This window comes from Lynx canadensis, chromosome A2 (assembly GCF_007474595.2).
Source record: "Lynx canadensis isolate LIC74 chromosome A2, mLynCan4.pri.v2, whole genome shotgun sequence".
Classification (NCBI taxonomy): Eukaryota; Metazoa; Chordata; class Mammalia; order Carnivora; family Felidae; genus Lynx; species Lynx canadensis.
In genome coordinates, this window is record NC_044304.2 from 37,115,139 (window position 1) to 37,128,131 (window position 12,993).

The 12,993-nt window shown below is 39.0% G+C and overlaps 1 protein-coding gene across 5 annotated transcripts in view; it reads left to right on the forward strand.

Moving 5' to 3' along the window:
* MITF (melanocyte inducing transcription factor) overlaps positions 1-12,993 on the forward strand; it is a 225,472-nt gene that overhangs the window by 125,932 nt on the left and 86,547 nt on the right. For all 5 annotated transcript variants that reach the window (XM_030307225.2, XM_030307227.2, XM_030307228.2 and 2 more), the window contains exon 2: positions 7,365-7,617. In XM_030307225.2, coding sequence (XP_030163085.1) covers positions 7,365-7,617 — 253 coding nt within the window. The remainder of the gene's footprint in view (positions 1-7,364; positions 7,618-12,993) is intronic.

The window sequence follows — 12,993 nt, forward strand, 5'->3', positions numbered from 1 at the left end:
GAAGGATACAATTTTTATGTAAAGAAATGTTCTTTAAAAAAATTTTTTTAACGTTTATTCATTTTTCGGAGAGAGATTGTGAGTAGGGGAGGGGCAGAGAGAGAGGGAGACACAGACTCTGAAGCAGGCTCTGAGCTGTCAGCACAGAGCATGATGTGGGACTTGAACCTCTGAACTGTGACCTGAGCCAAAGTTGAACACTTAACTGACTGAGCCATCCAGGCACCCCTATAAAGAAATGTACTCATCTTTTCTTCCTGAGCCCCAAGATATCATATTTTGTATCCTCTTTTGAAGAATATTGATAGACTAGGGGTCTTATTAGGGTTCTCTTTAATTTTGATCTAATCAGTTGCTGAGATTATTCTTGCTGATACCAGTTTAAAATTATTAATCCCGGGGCTCCTGGGTGGCTCAATTGGTTAGGTGTCTGACCCCTTATTTTGGCTCACGTCATGATCTCATGGTTCATGGGACTGAGCCTTGCATTGGGCTCTGTGCTGAACATGAAGCTTGGGATTCTCTCTCTGCCTCCCTCTCTGCCCCTCCACTCTTTCTCTCTCAAAATAAATAAATAAACTTAAAAAAAAAAAAAAGAATATTAATCCGGAATAGATGCAGAGAGTCTTCAGTTTTTACCAATGAATTGGAATCTAGGTGTTGTTGAGAAGTAGAGATTTCAGATTTTAACTTCTATGTTTGGTGTGGTTCATACTTTTTAGAATGTTTTCTTCCTTTGGTACAATGAAAGGTACAGAACTTCAAAGGACAGGAGTACCGTCCACTTAGGGCACCGTGATCTTCCTCACTCCTGGCAGGACCTGTCCCTTGGAAAACGTCCAAATATTTGGGGAAGAAAAGGAGAGGAGAAAGACAAGCTGTACTTTGCAATCCTTTTTCTTTACTCTGTGCCAGAAACCTGTAGTGTGTACTGTTTGAGCCGGTAACGTTACCAGAAAAATTTTGGCAGGCTTTCATTTTTTTTCTTGACCACTAAAACCCAGAGTTGATCATGACGGAAGTTCAGAAGATCTCCATTTTTGAAGCCGAGCTGTGAAATCTGGTACTTTCACATTTACATGGATTATAATCCATATAAATATAGTCTTAGATGTTTTCAGTACAAGTAACAACGCCTTTTCTTACTGGTGCTCGGTTGAAAAGGACATCCTTACATTTACAAAGTGATTACTTAAGAAGGAATGGGAAGGTGAAGATAATGGAAGGGCTGATCATCCGGAAATATTGGATACACAGACTGTCATTTGAAGAGATAGATCCATTTGCCAACTCTCATTTCAGTGATTTGTGCACTTGGAGGCACTGGTAGAAGATTCTTCAGAATTTCCTTTTGCTGACAGAACAAACTGGTTTGAGGGGAAGTTTCTGTAAATTCAGCCTGCTGGTTCCTTTTTCTTATGATAAAGTAGTTGTGTTGTAACCATGAAGATCCATTGGCATTACTGGAGAGATGTTTTTCATTTGTTTGGTTTTAGGGCCTCTAGTCCCCATTTCATTCCATTCCACATGTTGAAATCAGTGTAATAAAGACTCTTCGGAGCTCTTGGAAGGCTTGATGGAGATGTGGACGGGATGTGAGTTTCCTCAGATGTGGAAGACAGTGTTCTTGTCGAAGAATCAGAGATGTGAGTTCCAGTCCCTACTAAACTCCTTGAGCATGGCTAGGCATTGGATTCAGCTGCAAAATTTTTACAGACAAGCTTATTTCACCTTACCTGAACTCAGAATGTCCAGGGTGGGAGACTGGGACACAGTCCTCAGCTAAGTTTGTGGCAGTCACTCTTGGATTTGGAAACTCCTGTGGCTTAACCTGTCTATGACATGGCTTTCTCACCTGTGTTGTGCCTTCCTGTGTCTCCAGTGTGTATTTGACCCTCAGTCCTTGTGCTTTTCTGGACATAATTATATTATACTCCAGTGCAGGCTGATGCTAGGCTTTGAGCTCTATCGACTTAATGATTATCATGAAGATTAATTTTCCCTGGAGAAAAATGCTAGGATTTTTTACTTTATATTTCATGAGAGAATTGCAGGATTAAGAATCTCCCTCCACTCCTGCAAAACTTTGTCACATTCTCTGCATTAAATGGGGATTCCCTAAATCTTAAGCGACAGATCCGCTGTGGTCCAAACTTGCGTGTGGACTTGTACAAAATTGCTTCTTGGCATCAAAAAAGAAGAAGCATGTTTATGGTTTAGCATTTCTTTTACTACTAATTTTTGAACTCTGTTCCAGTTTACTGGACTCTGTGCCATTGTGGGTTTTTGTTTTTGTTTTTTTTTTACATCTGTTACAGATTTTGATCCTCATGACAATGTTGATAGGCAGATGCATTACGCAGTCCTTATAAATAAGGAAAACTGAAGCTCAAAGAGATTGAGTAACTTGGCCACGGTCACAAGTTAGTAAGTGGTGGAACTAGACTCTCGGTGGAGAGTCCTCGGTGGAACCGAGTCCTCTCGGTGGAACAGTTCCTCGGCCTGAGGAACTGAAGAGAAGAAATGAAGAAAAAAGTGTATTAGCTCCTTCAGCCCAGAGACTAAGTTTCAACTGACAACCACTTTCCTGCCTTGGGTGACCATGAGAGGGCGACCAAACTGACTCAAAAGGTCTAGTAAAGGGATATTGGCATCACTGTCAAAGATGAGGGGTGGTTGGGCAGATGTCGTGTGGATGGCAGGGGACTGGATTTCATGGAATTTCTGATATATTTAAGTGGTTGATGGGAGCAGTGGAATTCACTGTTTGGATTTAGGAATAGACAGGATACTCGGAGCACATGCCCACATACCTGTACCATCTCAGAGAAGGAGGAGGCTTTGAAGTTAAAATACAAATTCACCCATGGAGGGCGGGCGGGGGACTCTGGTGACAGGTGTGGCTGCCTGGCGTCTTACAGCTGCTGTGTTTCCGAATTTACCTTACTTAGCTCACTCAGTCACTGCCGGGCATTAAGGAGGTGGGGTTTGGAGAGGATCAGAGAGGTTGAATGGCTCATTAAAGATCAGGCTGCTCAGCAATGACTAGAACTTGTGTCCGGTTGATGGCCTTCCTGCTTGAATCACTATTGAGAAATTCACAGCTCTCGGGGAAGTTGTGCGTCTAGCTTCAGTGCTTTGGGGAAATGCTCGTAAAGGCGTTTGCCTTTCCTTCATTTGGCTGTAAAAGGGTAATTTCTTACAGAGAGAACACCTTCCCATGTGGAACTCTTTAAGAGTCAGATAATCTGGATAGCTGACTTAATTTTGGAGCATCTCAGAAGAATTTTGTGACCGTGGCTTTAGATGCTGTGAGATTAGAACCAGATATTCCCGGCACCTGGCACAGAGGAAGCACTCAGTGACTAGTTGTTGAATAAATGACCTTTCCATAATCTGATTAAAAGGAATCAGACTCACGGAATTAGGATTATCTAGTGCAGATTGAGCTTCATGGGCCTTGGATGAGCTCAGTTAGCTTTTAAAATTAAATTCATTTGGATGACTCTCCATGCTTATCACTAATGACTTAAGCATCAGATCCTCGGTTTAAAAATAAGCTTTTGAAAAAAAAAAGGTTTTGTAGCCACACGTATTGTTCTCACATAAACTTCGACTTTGAGTTTAAAACATGATGCTCATTTGTCCTGCTAGCCTTTTGAGGGGTAGATATCTTCATTTTTGTTTGTCTATAAGGTGATGATTGCAGATTCAATTACTTCTAAGAGGCTGAGGATCTGGGAGTCATCTTTAACAATGTAGAAATACCCCTCAGGGAGTGTGTGCAGTGAAGTGACTACAGTCTTCCTTTTGCATTTTTTTTTGAGAAGATTTATTAAAATAATTTCAATTAGCCAAGCTCTGCTACATTTTCTTTATTGGAGTTTCAGTTTATTTATATGGGTATACTGTATAAATATACATTTTTTTCCCCCGATAGGATATTTCTATAAATGCCTTAAATGATATTGTTGTGGGCTTAATGTCTGGAGTCTTAGCGTGGTTGATAACTAGTAATTTTAATTTAAGATGTCTCAAGAATGCTTTACTGTTAATTGAAAGGATTTTTCCCCCAGTATCACAGCCAATGGCTTGTCTTGAGCAGCTAATTAGTGCGATTATTCCACAGCTGCATTTGCTACAGCACAAAGGTTTGCTCCTGTTTTTATCAAAAGGATCAGTCTCTCTGGGAATGTTTTAACCTGACAGGCTTTGAATAGTAAGACCGTTTATTTATTTATTTTTTAATAGCTACTCCCCCCTTCTTTTCTTGGTTCAAAAAACTACATTTGAGCTTTGAACACATACTCAAAAGCGGGAAAATACATTCGCTTTTTATGCACTTTACCAGAGCCTTACCTGCTAAATATATTATTTTGGGTAACGTCTAGGTATTTTTTCTGCGTGCTTGAGTGCATCATATTAAAATAATAAGCAGGATATTAACGTTGTTCAATCTGTGTGCGTCTGTAGGAAACTGTGAAGGAAAAAGGGTTTAAGTCTTCTGGAATGCTCAAGACATGCAAGAGAACCAATGCCCTGGGTACCATCATCACTTTCCCTTCCTGCTGTCAAAATACAGTCTGCGATGTACCCCATCTCTTTTGTTCCAGGCAAAGGGGGACTTTGATTATTCAGGTCATTCCTTCATGTTTGCAGATTAGTTCATGTTCATCTTGTTCTTAAATTAGTGACATGTATTCTGCCATTGAAAAGACTGTTACGGCTTTATTATAATTTGGGGGGGGACTAAAAAAAAAGAACGAAAGAAGTTTATCTATAATTCCACTTTCCATCTGGCAGCTAAGATGACATTTATACAATCTCCGCTAAGCATGTGTATTTGTGTACATAAACACACTTTACTTATTTTAGACTAAAACATAAATACACTTTTATTTCCTACTTTTGTTCTTGTTATATACATTTTTCACTTTGCTCTGTAGTTGTACAGTTTCTTAAAAAATAGTAGTATGTGATATATATATATATATATATATTCACCTATTATAATTTTGTTTTTTAACCTATTTTACTCTTAAATATTTTAAATGGCTTTATTTTTCCCCCAACTTTACTGAAGCATAATTGACAAAAATTGCATACATTTGAGGGGCATAACATGATGACTTGGTATATGTACACGTTGTGAAATGATTACAGTCAAGCTAATTAACATATCCATCACATCGTTGCTATTTATTTTCCTTTTTTGCCGTGAGAATACTTAAGATCTACTCCTCCACCACATTCCAAGTGTACAATACGGTATTATTAACTCTAGCTGCCATGATGAACATTGAATCCCTTGAACTTGATCTTATTCCTCAAAGTTGGTGCCTTTTGACCAGTATCTCTCCTTACAATTTAATGATAAAGTAATCACTCTCATATTCAGGCAAAATTTTAGGTGGTTCGAAATATTTTGCAATTTGTCAATAGCTTTGTGATGTCAGGTTTTCCACGTTTTGAATTGTGTTCTTAGGAAAATTGTCCATGGATGTCATTTTTGAGTCATATTCTATGAACGGTATTACAGCTTTTTGATAATACTGTTTTACTCATGCTTTTCTCAGTATGGTTTTCTTAAAGGATTGTAATAATACATATCCGCAGTGGCTCAGACTAAAATGATCAGTACACTTTCTCTGGTAGTGAATATTTTTTTAATTGGGTCATACTGTGAATACTTTTTTTGTAGCTGCCTTGTGTAAGTTTGTTATATTGTGTAGTTTTTATTCCAGTCACAAATCTATTTCTTCACCATTTTTAATGGCTGCATAGTATTACATTATATGAACCTGTTATGATTTCCTGTACTAATTTCCTGTGGTGAGTGTAGTTTTTATTACGTAGCTTTCTGGAACCGTGCAAGGGAGAAGCACAAACGTCTTTTCATCCGTTAGCATGTGCAGAGTTTGAAGGTTCCTACCTTTTAAGGAGTTCATAAGATCTGCCAATGGCTTGAAGGCTTTATTTTGCCTTTTGTTGGAAGGTAAAGAAAATACTGGGATTTATACTCAAGGAAGGAAGCTAAAACTACTCATGCTTCTTTTGAAGAGGGACTTCCTTGGGAGTGACTGTTTTCTCAAATGTCACTTTTTTTTCCTGTTTCCAGGTACTAAGGTTTTGTACTGTTAGCCCTAAGCAGAGACTTTTTTTTTTTTTTTTAAGAATGCTATATTGCTGGAAATAAACAACCGAAAATTCTAGCTGATAATAATAGCCATGACAAAGCTTTATTGAGGCAGCACTACATGGCACTCATTATACTAGACAATTTATGTGTATTGTTTTATGTATTATATTATTTAATCCTCACAAAATCCCTGAGAGGTTGGCTCGTAAAATGTAAGTGATGTAAGAGAAGTTTTAAAAACACCTCCCTCTTTGATAAATGAGTAAGTGTGTAAAAAACTATTATTATCCCTCCTTTCCGGATACGGTAACTAAGGCAGAGGGAGGTTTAATAACTTGTTGATGCTATAGAGCTGGCAAGATAAGCAGTCACAACCCATATTTAGGAAAATTAGGAAGTCTTTTCTTCCTAACATAGGACTGGTGTTTAAGCTTTTTCTGTAATTTTGGATAGAGCAAGCACCAAAACCATTAGAAGTAGGCCGCATGGGGAACTCGCAGACACATGTAGGAGAGAGCTTGCCAAGATGAATCAGGAGAAAAGACGGCACAAAGAAAACCAGATGGAGAATAGGGTTGTCAAACCGGCTCGTCCTCTGCCCCCTCTCCCCCCCGCAGCCTGTAGTCGAGTCTGGTGTTAGCGTTCTGGTGCAAATGCTTCTTTCATCAATGGTTTTTACTTCCCATATCCTCGCAGAATTTCCCCATGACAGAGTTCACCCATTCTTGAAATTATTCCCCGTTAGTAAACACCTTAGACATCTTCAAGGAATTTAGATAGCGCGTAGGAGTAGGTATTTGGTGAGATTCAGTTATGAAAAAGCAAATCAAGCAATTTATTTTTACATGTGGAAATCTGGGTGCCATTAAGACGCAGTGCCTCTTGGCACTTCATATGGCGGCGCTATATTTGGTGGTGATGAGTAGTATGTGGTATAAAATGTTCAAAAAAAAAAAAAAATTAAGCCGCATGAGAAAAATGCCTAGATGCAATCAAGCTGACTTATTTTAATTCAACTCCTAATGACTTCAATCCTGTCACCTCTTGATTTTCAATTACGCGGAGTACCCTTCTGCAACTTGATTTTATCTTCGCGCAGGATCATTTTCGTAGTTGGGCGCAATTTAGGATACCCCCCAAAATGCAAACGAAAGGTCTCATTAAGAAACTAAATGTTGTGCCTTTTTTTTTTTTTTTTTCCTTTCCCTTTTTGGTTCTCCCACAGCAGTTCCGAGGAGCATCCTGGGGCCTCCAAGCCTCCGATAAGCTCCTCCAGTATGACATCACGCATCTTGCTACGCCAGCAACTCATGCGTGAGCAAATGCAGGAGCAGGAGCGCAGGGAGCAGCAGCAGAAGCTGCAGGCGGCCCAGTTCATGCAACAGAGAGTGCCAGTGAGTCAGACCCCGGCCATAAACGTCAGCGTGCCCACCACCACCCTTCCCTCTGCCACCCAGGTGCCGATGGAAGTCCTCAAGGTACGTGAGTGTCGCTCTTGTTGGTTGGGCCAAGCCCTCTTTGAGAGCAGCATTTTCCATTTCCTAGGTGTTTTCTTTCTCTGACTGTGTTTTTGGTCCTCTTGACCCCTCTGCATGCTGTCTGTCAAGGCCAACTCTACTCATGCTACCTGGCTTTGCATTTTAAAGGAAGGACGGAAAGTAACCGGGGATTTGGTAGTAGCCCTCACTATGTGGGGGAAGAGTGTTGATGTTCTACGAGAAACAGCCAGTGGGGCCAGGTGCCTGTTGCAACGCTATCTTTCCATTTTTCTTTAGGAAAGTTTCAGAAATGGATCTCTGCTAATAACTTATGTATTTTTTTTTCCTCCCTCCAAACATTCCACGGCCATCCTTTAATTTTCTTCTTTATTTAGTAAGTAATCCTGGCTATAGAATCTGACCGTTTGGGAAAGTCCCTTCTGAGATAAACCTGTAGGAGAGCTTTCTTCACTTTAATAACCAAAATGCATAATCCTTTAACTGAAGTGGTCTGTTTGGGGCCCCTTTGATTTCTTGCTAGAGTAGAACCTGCAGGAGCTTGTTAGCATCATTCTATCAGGGACATATAGCTTCCTAATTACTGGGGAAAACTGTAACAAGTCTGAGAATAGAATTCCATCTCACACATGTGTTCCTTCACATCACACTGGGACATCCTCCCTGTTGAAAGATGAGCATTCCAACTCTTAAATATGACTGATGCAGGGAAAGCTAAAAGCAAAGTGAGGGAACTTCCTCACTGAAAAGAAAATTTTTTTAACCCATTCACCTAATTGATTCATTGTAAAGAATCCCAAGTGTTACTGTTCATTAAGCAATGTGAACTTTACACACTGGTGATTCATTGTTGGTCTTTGCATTCATTCATGTGCCCAGGAGAAAAACATCTCCCGCTATTTAAAGTTTACAATTAAAGTAAATAGAGAGATGATGTGTTATAACTGGAAGCAATATATGATTCTTACCAGGAAGTACGAAAAGATTCTTTAAAAACAAATTGAAAGTCATTGTTTTTTATTTGCAAAGACCCCTTTAAAACGTAGTGATGAGATAATGAAGCTCTTTCATGAAAAAACAGGAATTTTGCGAGGGCAAAAGAAATCCAAACAGTTTAGCATAAACCATTACTCTGATGTGATTGAAGTTCTGGATATTGCCACAAATAATGGATATTTTGTATCCTCCCCACCTCCCGATAAAGGCAGGTTTTCTTTTAGAAATAGATTATATATTACATCTCTCTGTTCCGCTTGGGTGAAAATTGGTAATCGCTAAGTTTTTATAAATTTAAGATCTACGTTGTCTGGTGTTCACAGGAATCACATTTGTTTTGTCTGTGCCTTTTAAAGTTCTGTGAATTAAGTGATAATAAAATGTGGAGAAATATGTCTATTTTATTCACTGTAATAGTCTACTTTTCAATCTGAAGGATAAATTTTAGAAGAGGTGACGTGGATTTGTGCTAGTAGGTGATTTATGTCCAATTCAAAGGTAATGTTTCATATTGTATTAAAGTATATGAATTGCAATCACTACTTCTATTAAGGCAGTTATATGTGATGGTGTGGAAATCACCCACATGCAGATGCATTAAAATACCATTTCCACATCATCTTAAAAATGGACATCATTCCTAAATGTTTGTATTCCTTAAAATGCTATTTTGGAATTGCTTAACATGAAAATCTGGACTGAATGGTTTGAATAATATGCCCATTTTTCCTCACACGTTGCTGTGTCCTGATAACAGTGAGTTGAGCTACAACCTTCAATTTACTTATTACAGAAAAATGTCCAAAAGTAAAGCACACAGACGTTATTAGAACCGGGAGTACTAATCTACAAAGGAGCAATTGGTAAATTTATCTTTCATGCTGAATATAGTTTATTCTTGATTTCGTCAGTATATAAAGTAGCGAAGTGTGTCATGTAAATAAAAAAAAAGCATAGTTGGCATAGCAACGAAGACTGGTTTGATAGCTATTTAGACAAATGGTAGTACCCTTCGATAAAACACCAAATAAAAACATGTAATTTCCTATAAAATGACATCCTGAGAAATTAAAATAATATTTTGGAGGAGAGTAGCATGTAAGGGATGGCTTAAGATCTTTAAGAACTTGGTCCTTAAAAAGAGTTTACATATTTTCAGAACTTTTATGTATGAAAATACTGTTATAAAGTATTTACTATAGAAAGGTAAGCGAGAGACTGTGATCTTTTTTTCTTTTCTCTTGTACGGTTTTTAACTCGGAAGCATAATTTGGTAAATTTAAATGGTCACTAGTAAAAACTTAATTTGCTTAATCTTGGATCATTTTTCTATGAATATACATTTTCAAGGAATGAGTACTAGTATAGTAATTGAGTGCATTATGATACAGATGATGTCGAACAAATATTTTTTCATACAGTAACCTGAGTTACTTCTTCATTTAATTTTTAAAGATTTAAATTGCTAAAGCAGAACATACCTACCTCTCATTTAGGTAGATGTGTGCAGTCAGAGGTACTAGCATGTGCTAGAGAATGCTGGTTAAATTTCCCCATCTCCCACTGGTTTTCAAGAACTTGATAGAAGATCACACATGCAAACTCGTTACCGACATTTTACTATCAGTGGGTTGAATGCTTTTGAAAAGCTAACTTCGTGTTTTCAGGTTAATTCCTTTCTTTGGCAGAGTTAGGCTTAGAGAATGGAGCTTTTATAAAGCATGTTTAAAAATTGTTGACAGCTTCCTGTAAACTTAGGTCCAGTCTTTGGAATCCGGATTAGAGGTTGGAAATTTGCATTACGACTTATTCCTCACATTTTCACCATTCAGTCCGTAAATCCACAAAGTTTTGCAGGATTAGCTTCTGGTTTCTTTATTTCATTACTTTATGGCTTTATTCTTCTTATTGATTTTCTTGTTGGGTGATATGGACTGATTAGTCTCATGGCCTTATATTAAAGTATTAGATGTATCATCTGGATTTCTTAAGAACAACCTAACTCATTGGCAATTTAGGGATGCCTCTTTGTCGTAAGTTAACCCCTACTTCGAGTACCTAATGCTTTATTTATAGTAGTGAACACATCTCATATTTCAAATTATGAATTAAGAAAAAAGTCGCTAAGAACCGTTAATGGAAGCATTTCTTCTATAGGTGGGTCTTGTAGACTTGGGAGGTCATGCAAACCTTAGGTTTGCCGTTTGATCTAGCTTCTTTCAAACAAAAGCAGAGGAACCAGGGATAGACCCTGTGGACACATTTCAGGTCTCATAGCTGAAGAAACATCACAACACCAGTAGTGTGTTACCTTCTGCACATTTACCAGGCAAGTGTAATCATAATGCTGACTGATTATAGGAGTGACTGGTTGCTCCGATCTTAGACTGGCAAGTTCATCAGAATTTCTTCCTTCGTTCCCTTCCATAGCATGGGCTCTGACAGCTCATAGCTTGAAAACATGTTTGTAGTTTGAGGACATTTCTCTGTTCAGAATTTTGTAGAGAATTGCCAGCTCTTTCCCTTCCTTCCTCCATCCCTTCCTTTCTTTCACCTTGGAATTTAACAATTTAATAGTTAAGTGTTCTGTCTGGACTGGATGGTACATTGAAATGTTCTGTTCTACTTGGGAGAAAGGCTGTATGAATTTAAAAGAGAAACAATGTCTTTTTGTAATTTTGGGATATATTAAGTAGTTTGCAAGACTATACATTTTTGTTTTTTTCCTTTTTTTGATCTCAGATAATCTAAGAAGTTGGGCGGATTGCTACAAAATTTGAAATGGCACTTGTGTTCATGAAATGCACAAACATTTTGCCGGAGCCTGCTACGTGGCAAACTGAATTTACTTTGGCATTTATTGGGTTGTATAATAACGTGGTACCCCATTTAGATACTCTAGCAAGTCAGGATGGAAGTCCTGCTTCCTTGTCACCTATCTCTACACCCAGTATTCCCTGAGATTTCACTAGTGAGGGAAAGGGTAGATGACTGAATTGCTGACCTTTGTCCATAACTTTTGAAAACTACCTGGTGTAGAGTTTTCAAGGTGTTGCTTCTTAAGGTTTGAATACAGAAACATGAGAAAGGGTGTGTGGAGTTCTGTGGGCCGGTGGGTTATAGACCAGCAGAAGGGACTATTTCCACACTCCGCTATGCATTTAAGACGTCTTATTTTTTTTATCTTTTTAATGTTTATTTTTAGAGAAAGACAGAGAACGAGCGAGCGAGGGAGGGGCAGACAGAGGGAGACAAGAATCTGAAGCAGGTTCTAGGCCCCCAGCTGTCAGCAGAGAGCCCGACGCAGGGCTTGAATTCGCGAACTGGGAGATCATGACCTGAGCCGAAGTTGCCTGCTTAACCAACTGAGCCCCCCCGCCGGGGGCCCATCCACTGTGCATTTAGATTTTGTTCCTCATTTATTAGCTGGGAATACAGAACCTTATTAGCATCATGGTGGCCACAGGAAGCAGGAACAGGTTCAGCATGCTTGCCTTGTTCCCCTTAGTTAGGGGGTCTCTTACTAGAGGTGCTGACCCCAGAAGAAAGGATGTCTGAGAATTCTTCTAATACCATAGTCTGTGGGCCACCACATATTTATTCTTGTTCATCTGTGGTCCATCACATATTTTTGCCACTAGACAGTGTGACCTACACATTCCGTGAGCCTTAGTTTCAGAACTATTTATAAACGTTGGTGTCCTTTCATTTTTGGATCAAACTCTGTGTCTGGAAGGCCACATCCTTTTTCGGGCGGGGCGGGGGTGGGGGGTGGACAAACAGATTCCAGATTCAAAGAGCTTTTCATCCTCCCGGAGACCTCATTTCCCTATAGGGTCTTTGAGTCTCCTGGTTGTATCACTTTGATGTGTTCAGTGTCACACATTAGGTGATTTTTTTTTCTCTTTAAAACTCATTTTATTGATTTTTAAAAATTACAATGTCTGTTAACATGGAATCTAGTTTAATAGCGGGGAAGAAAAATCCAACAGGAAACTCCCTCCTGCCTCCCTCTTCCCTCAAGGTCCCTGGAAGGAGGTGCTATTAGCAGTTTAGGGTGCAGGCTTCTTAACCTCACTGCTTTCCAGCCCTACAGTTGCCTTCGGTGGGAGTAAGGTCTGAAGAAATACATTAGGCAGTTTTGATCAGGTAGACATATACCCTATCTTTCTCTGTGTTCACATTTACATACAGAACAAAAGAAATAAAGTTTCTACTTCCGGATTCTCTCTACTTTTGAGAATATTGCTTCAAACTGTTCTCCCTTAAGCAGAGTGGGGACTTCTTACTCTGTGTTTTTGAAAGCATTTAGATCATTTTGGGGTTTCAAGTGTGTGTACTAGCTTCCATGGGCACTGATTG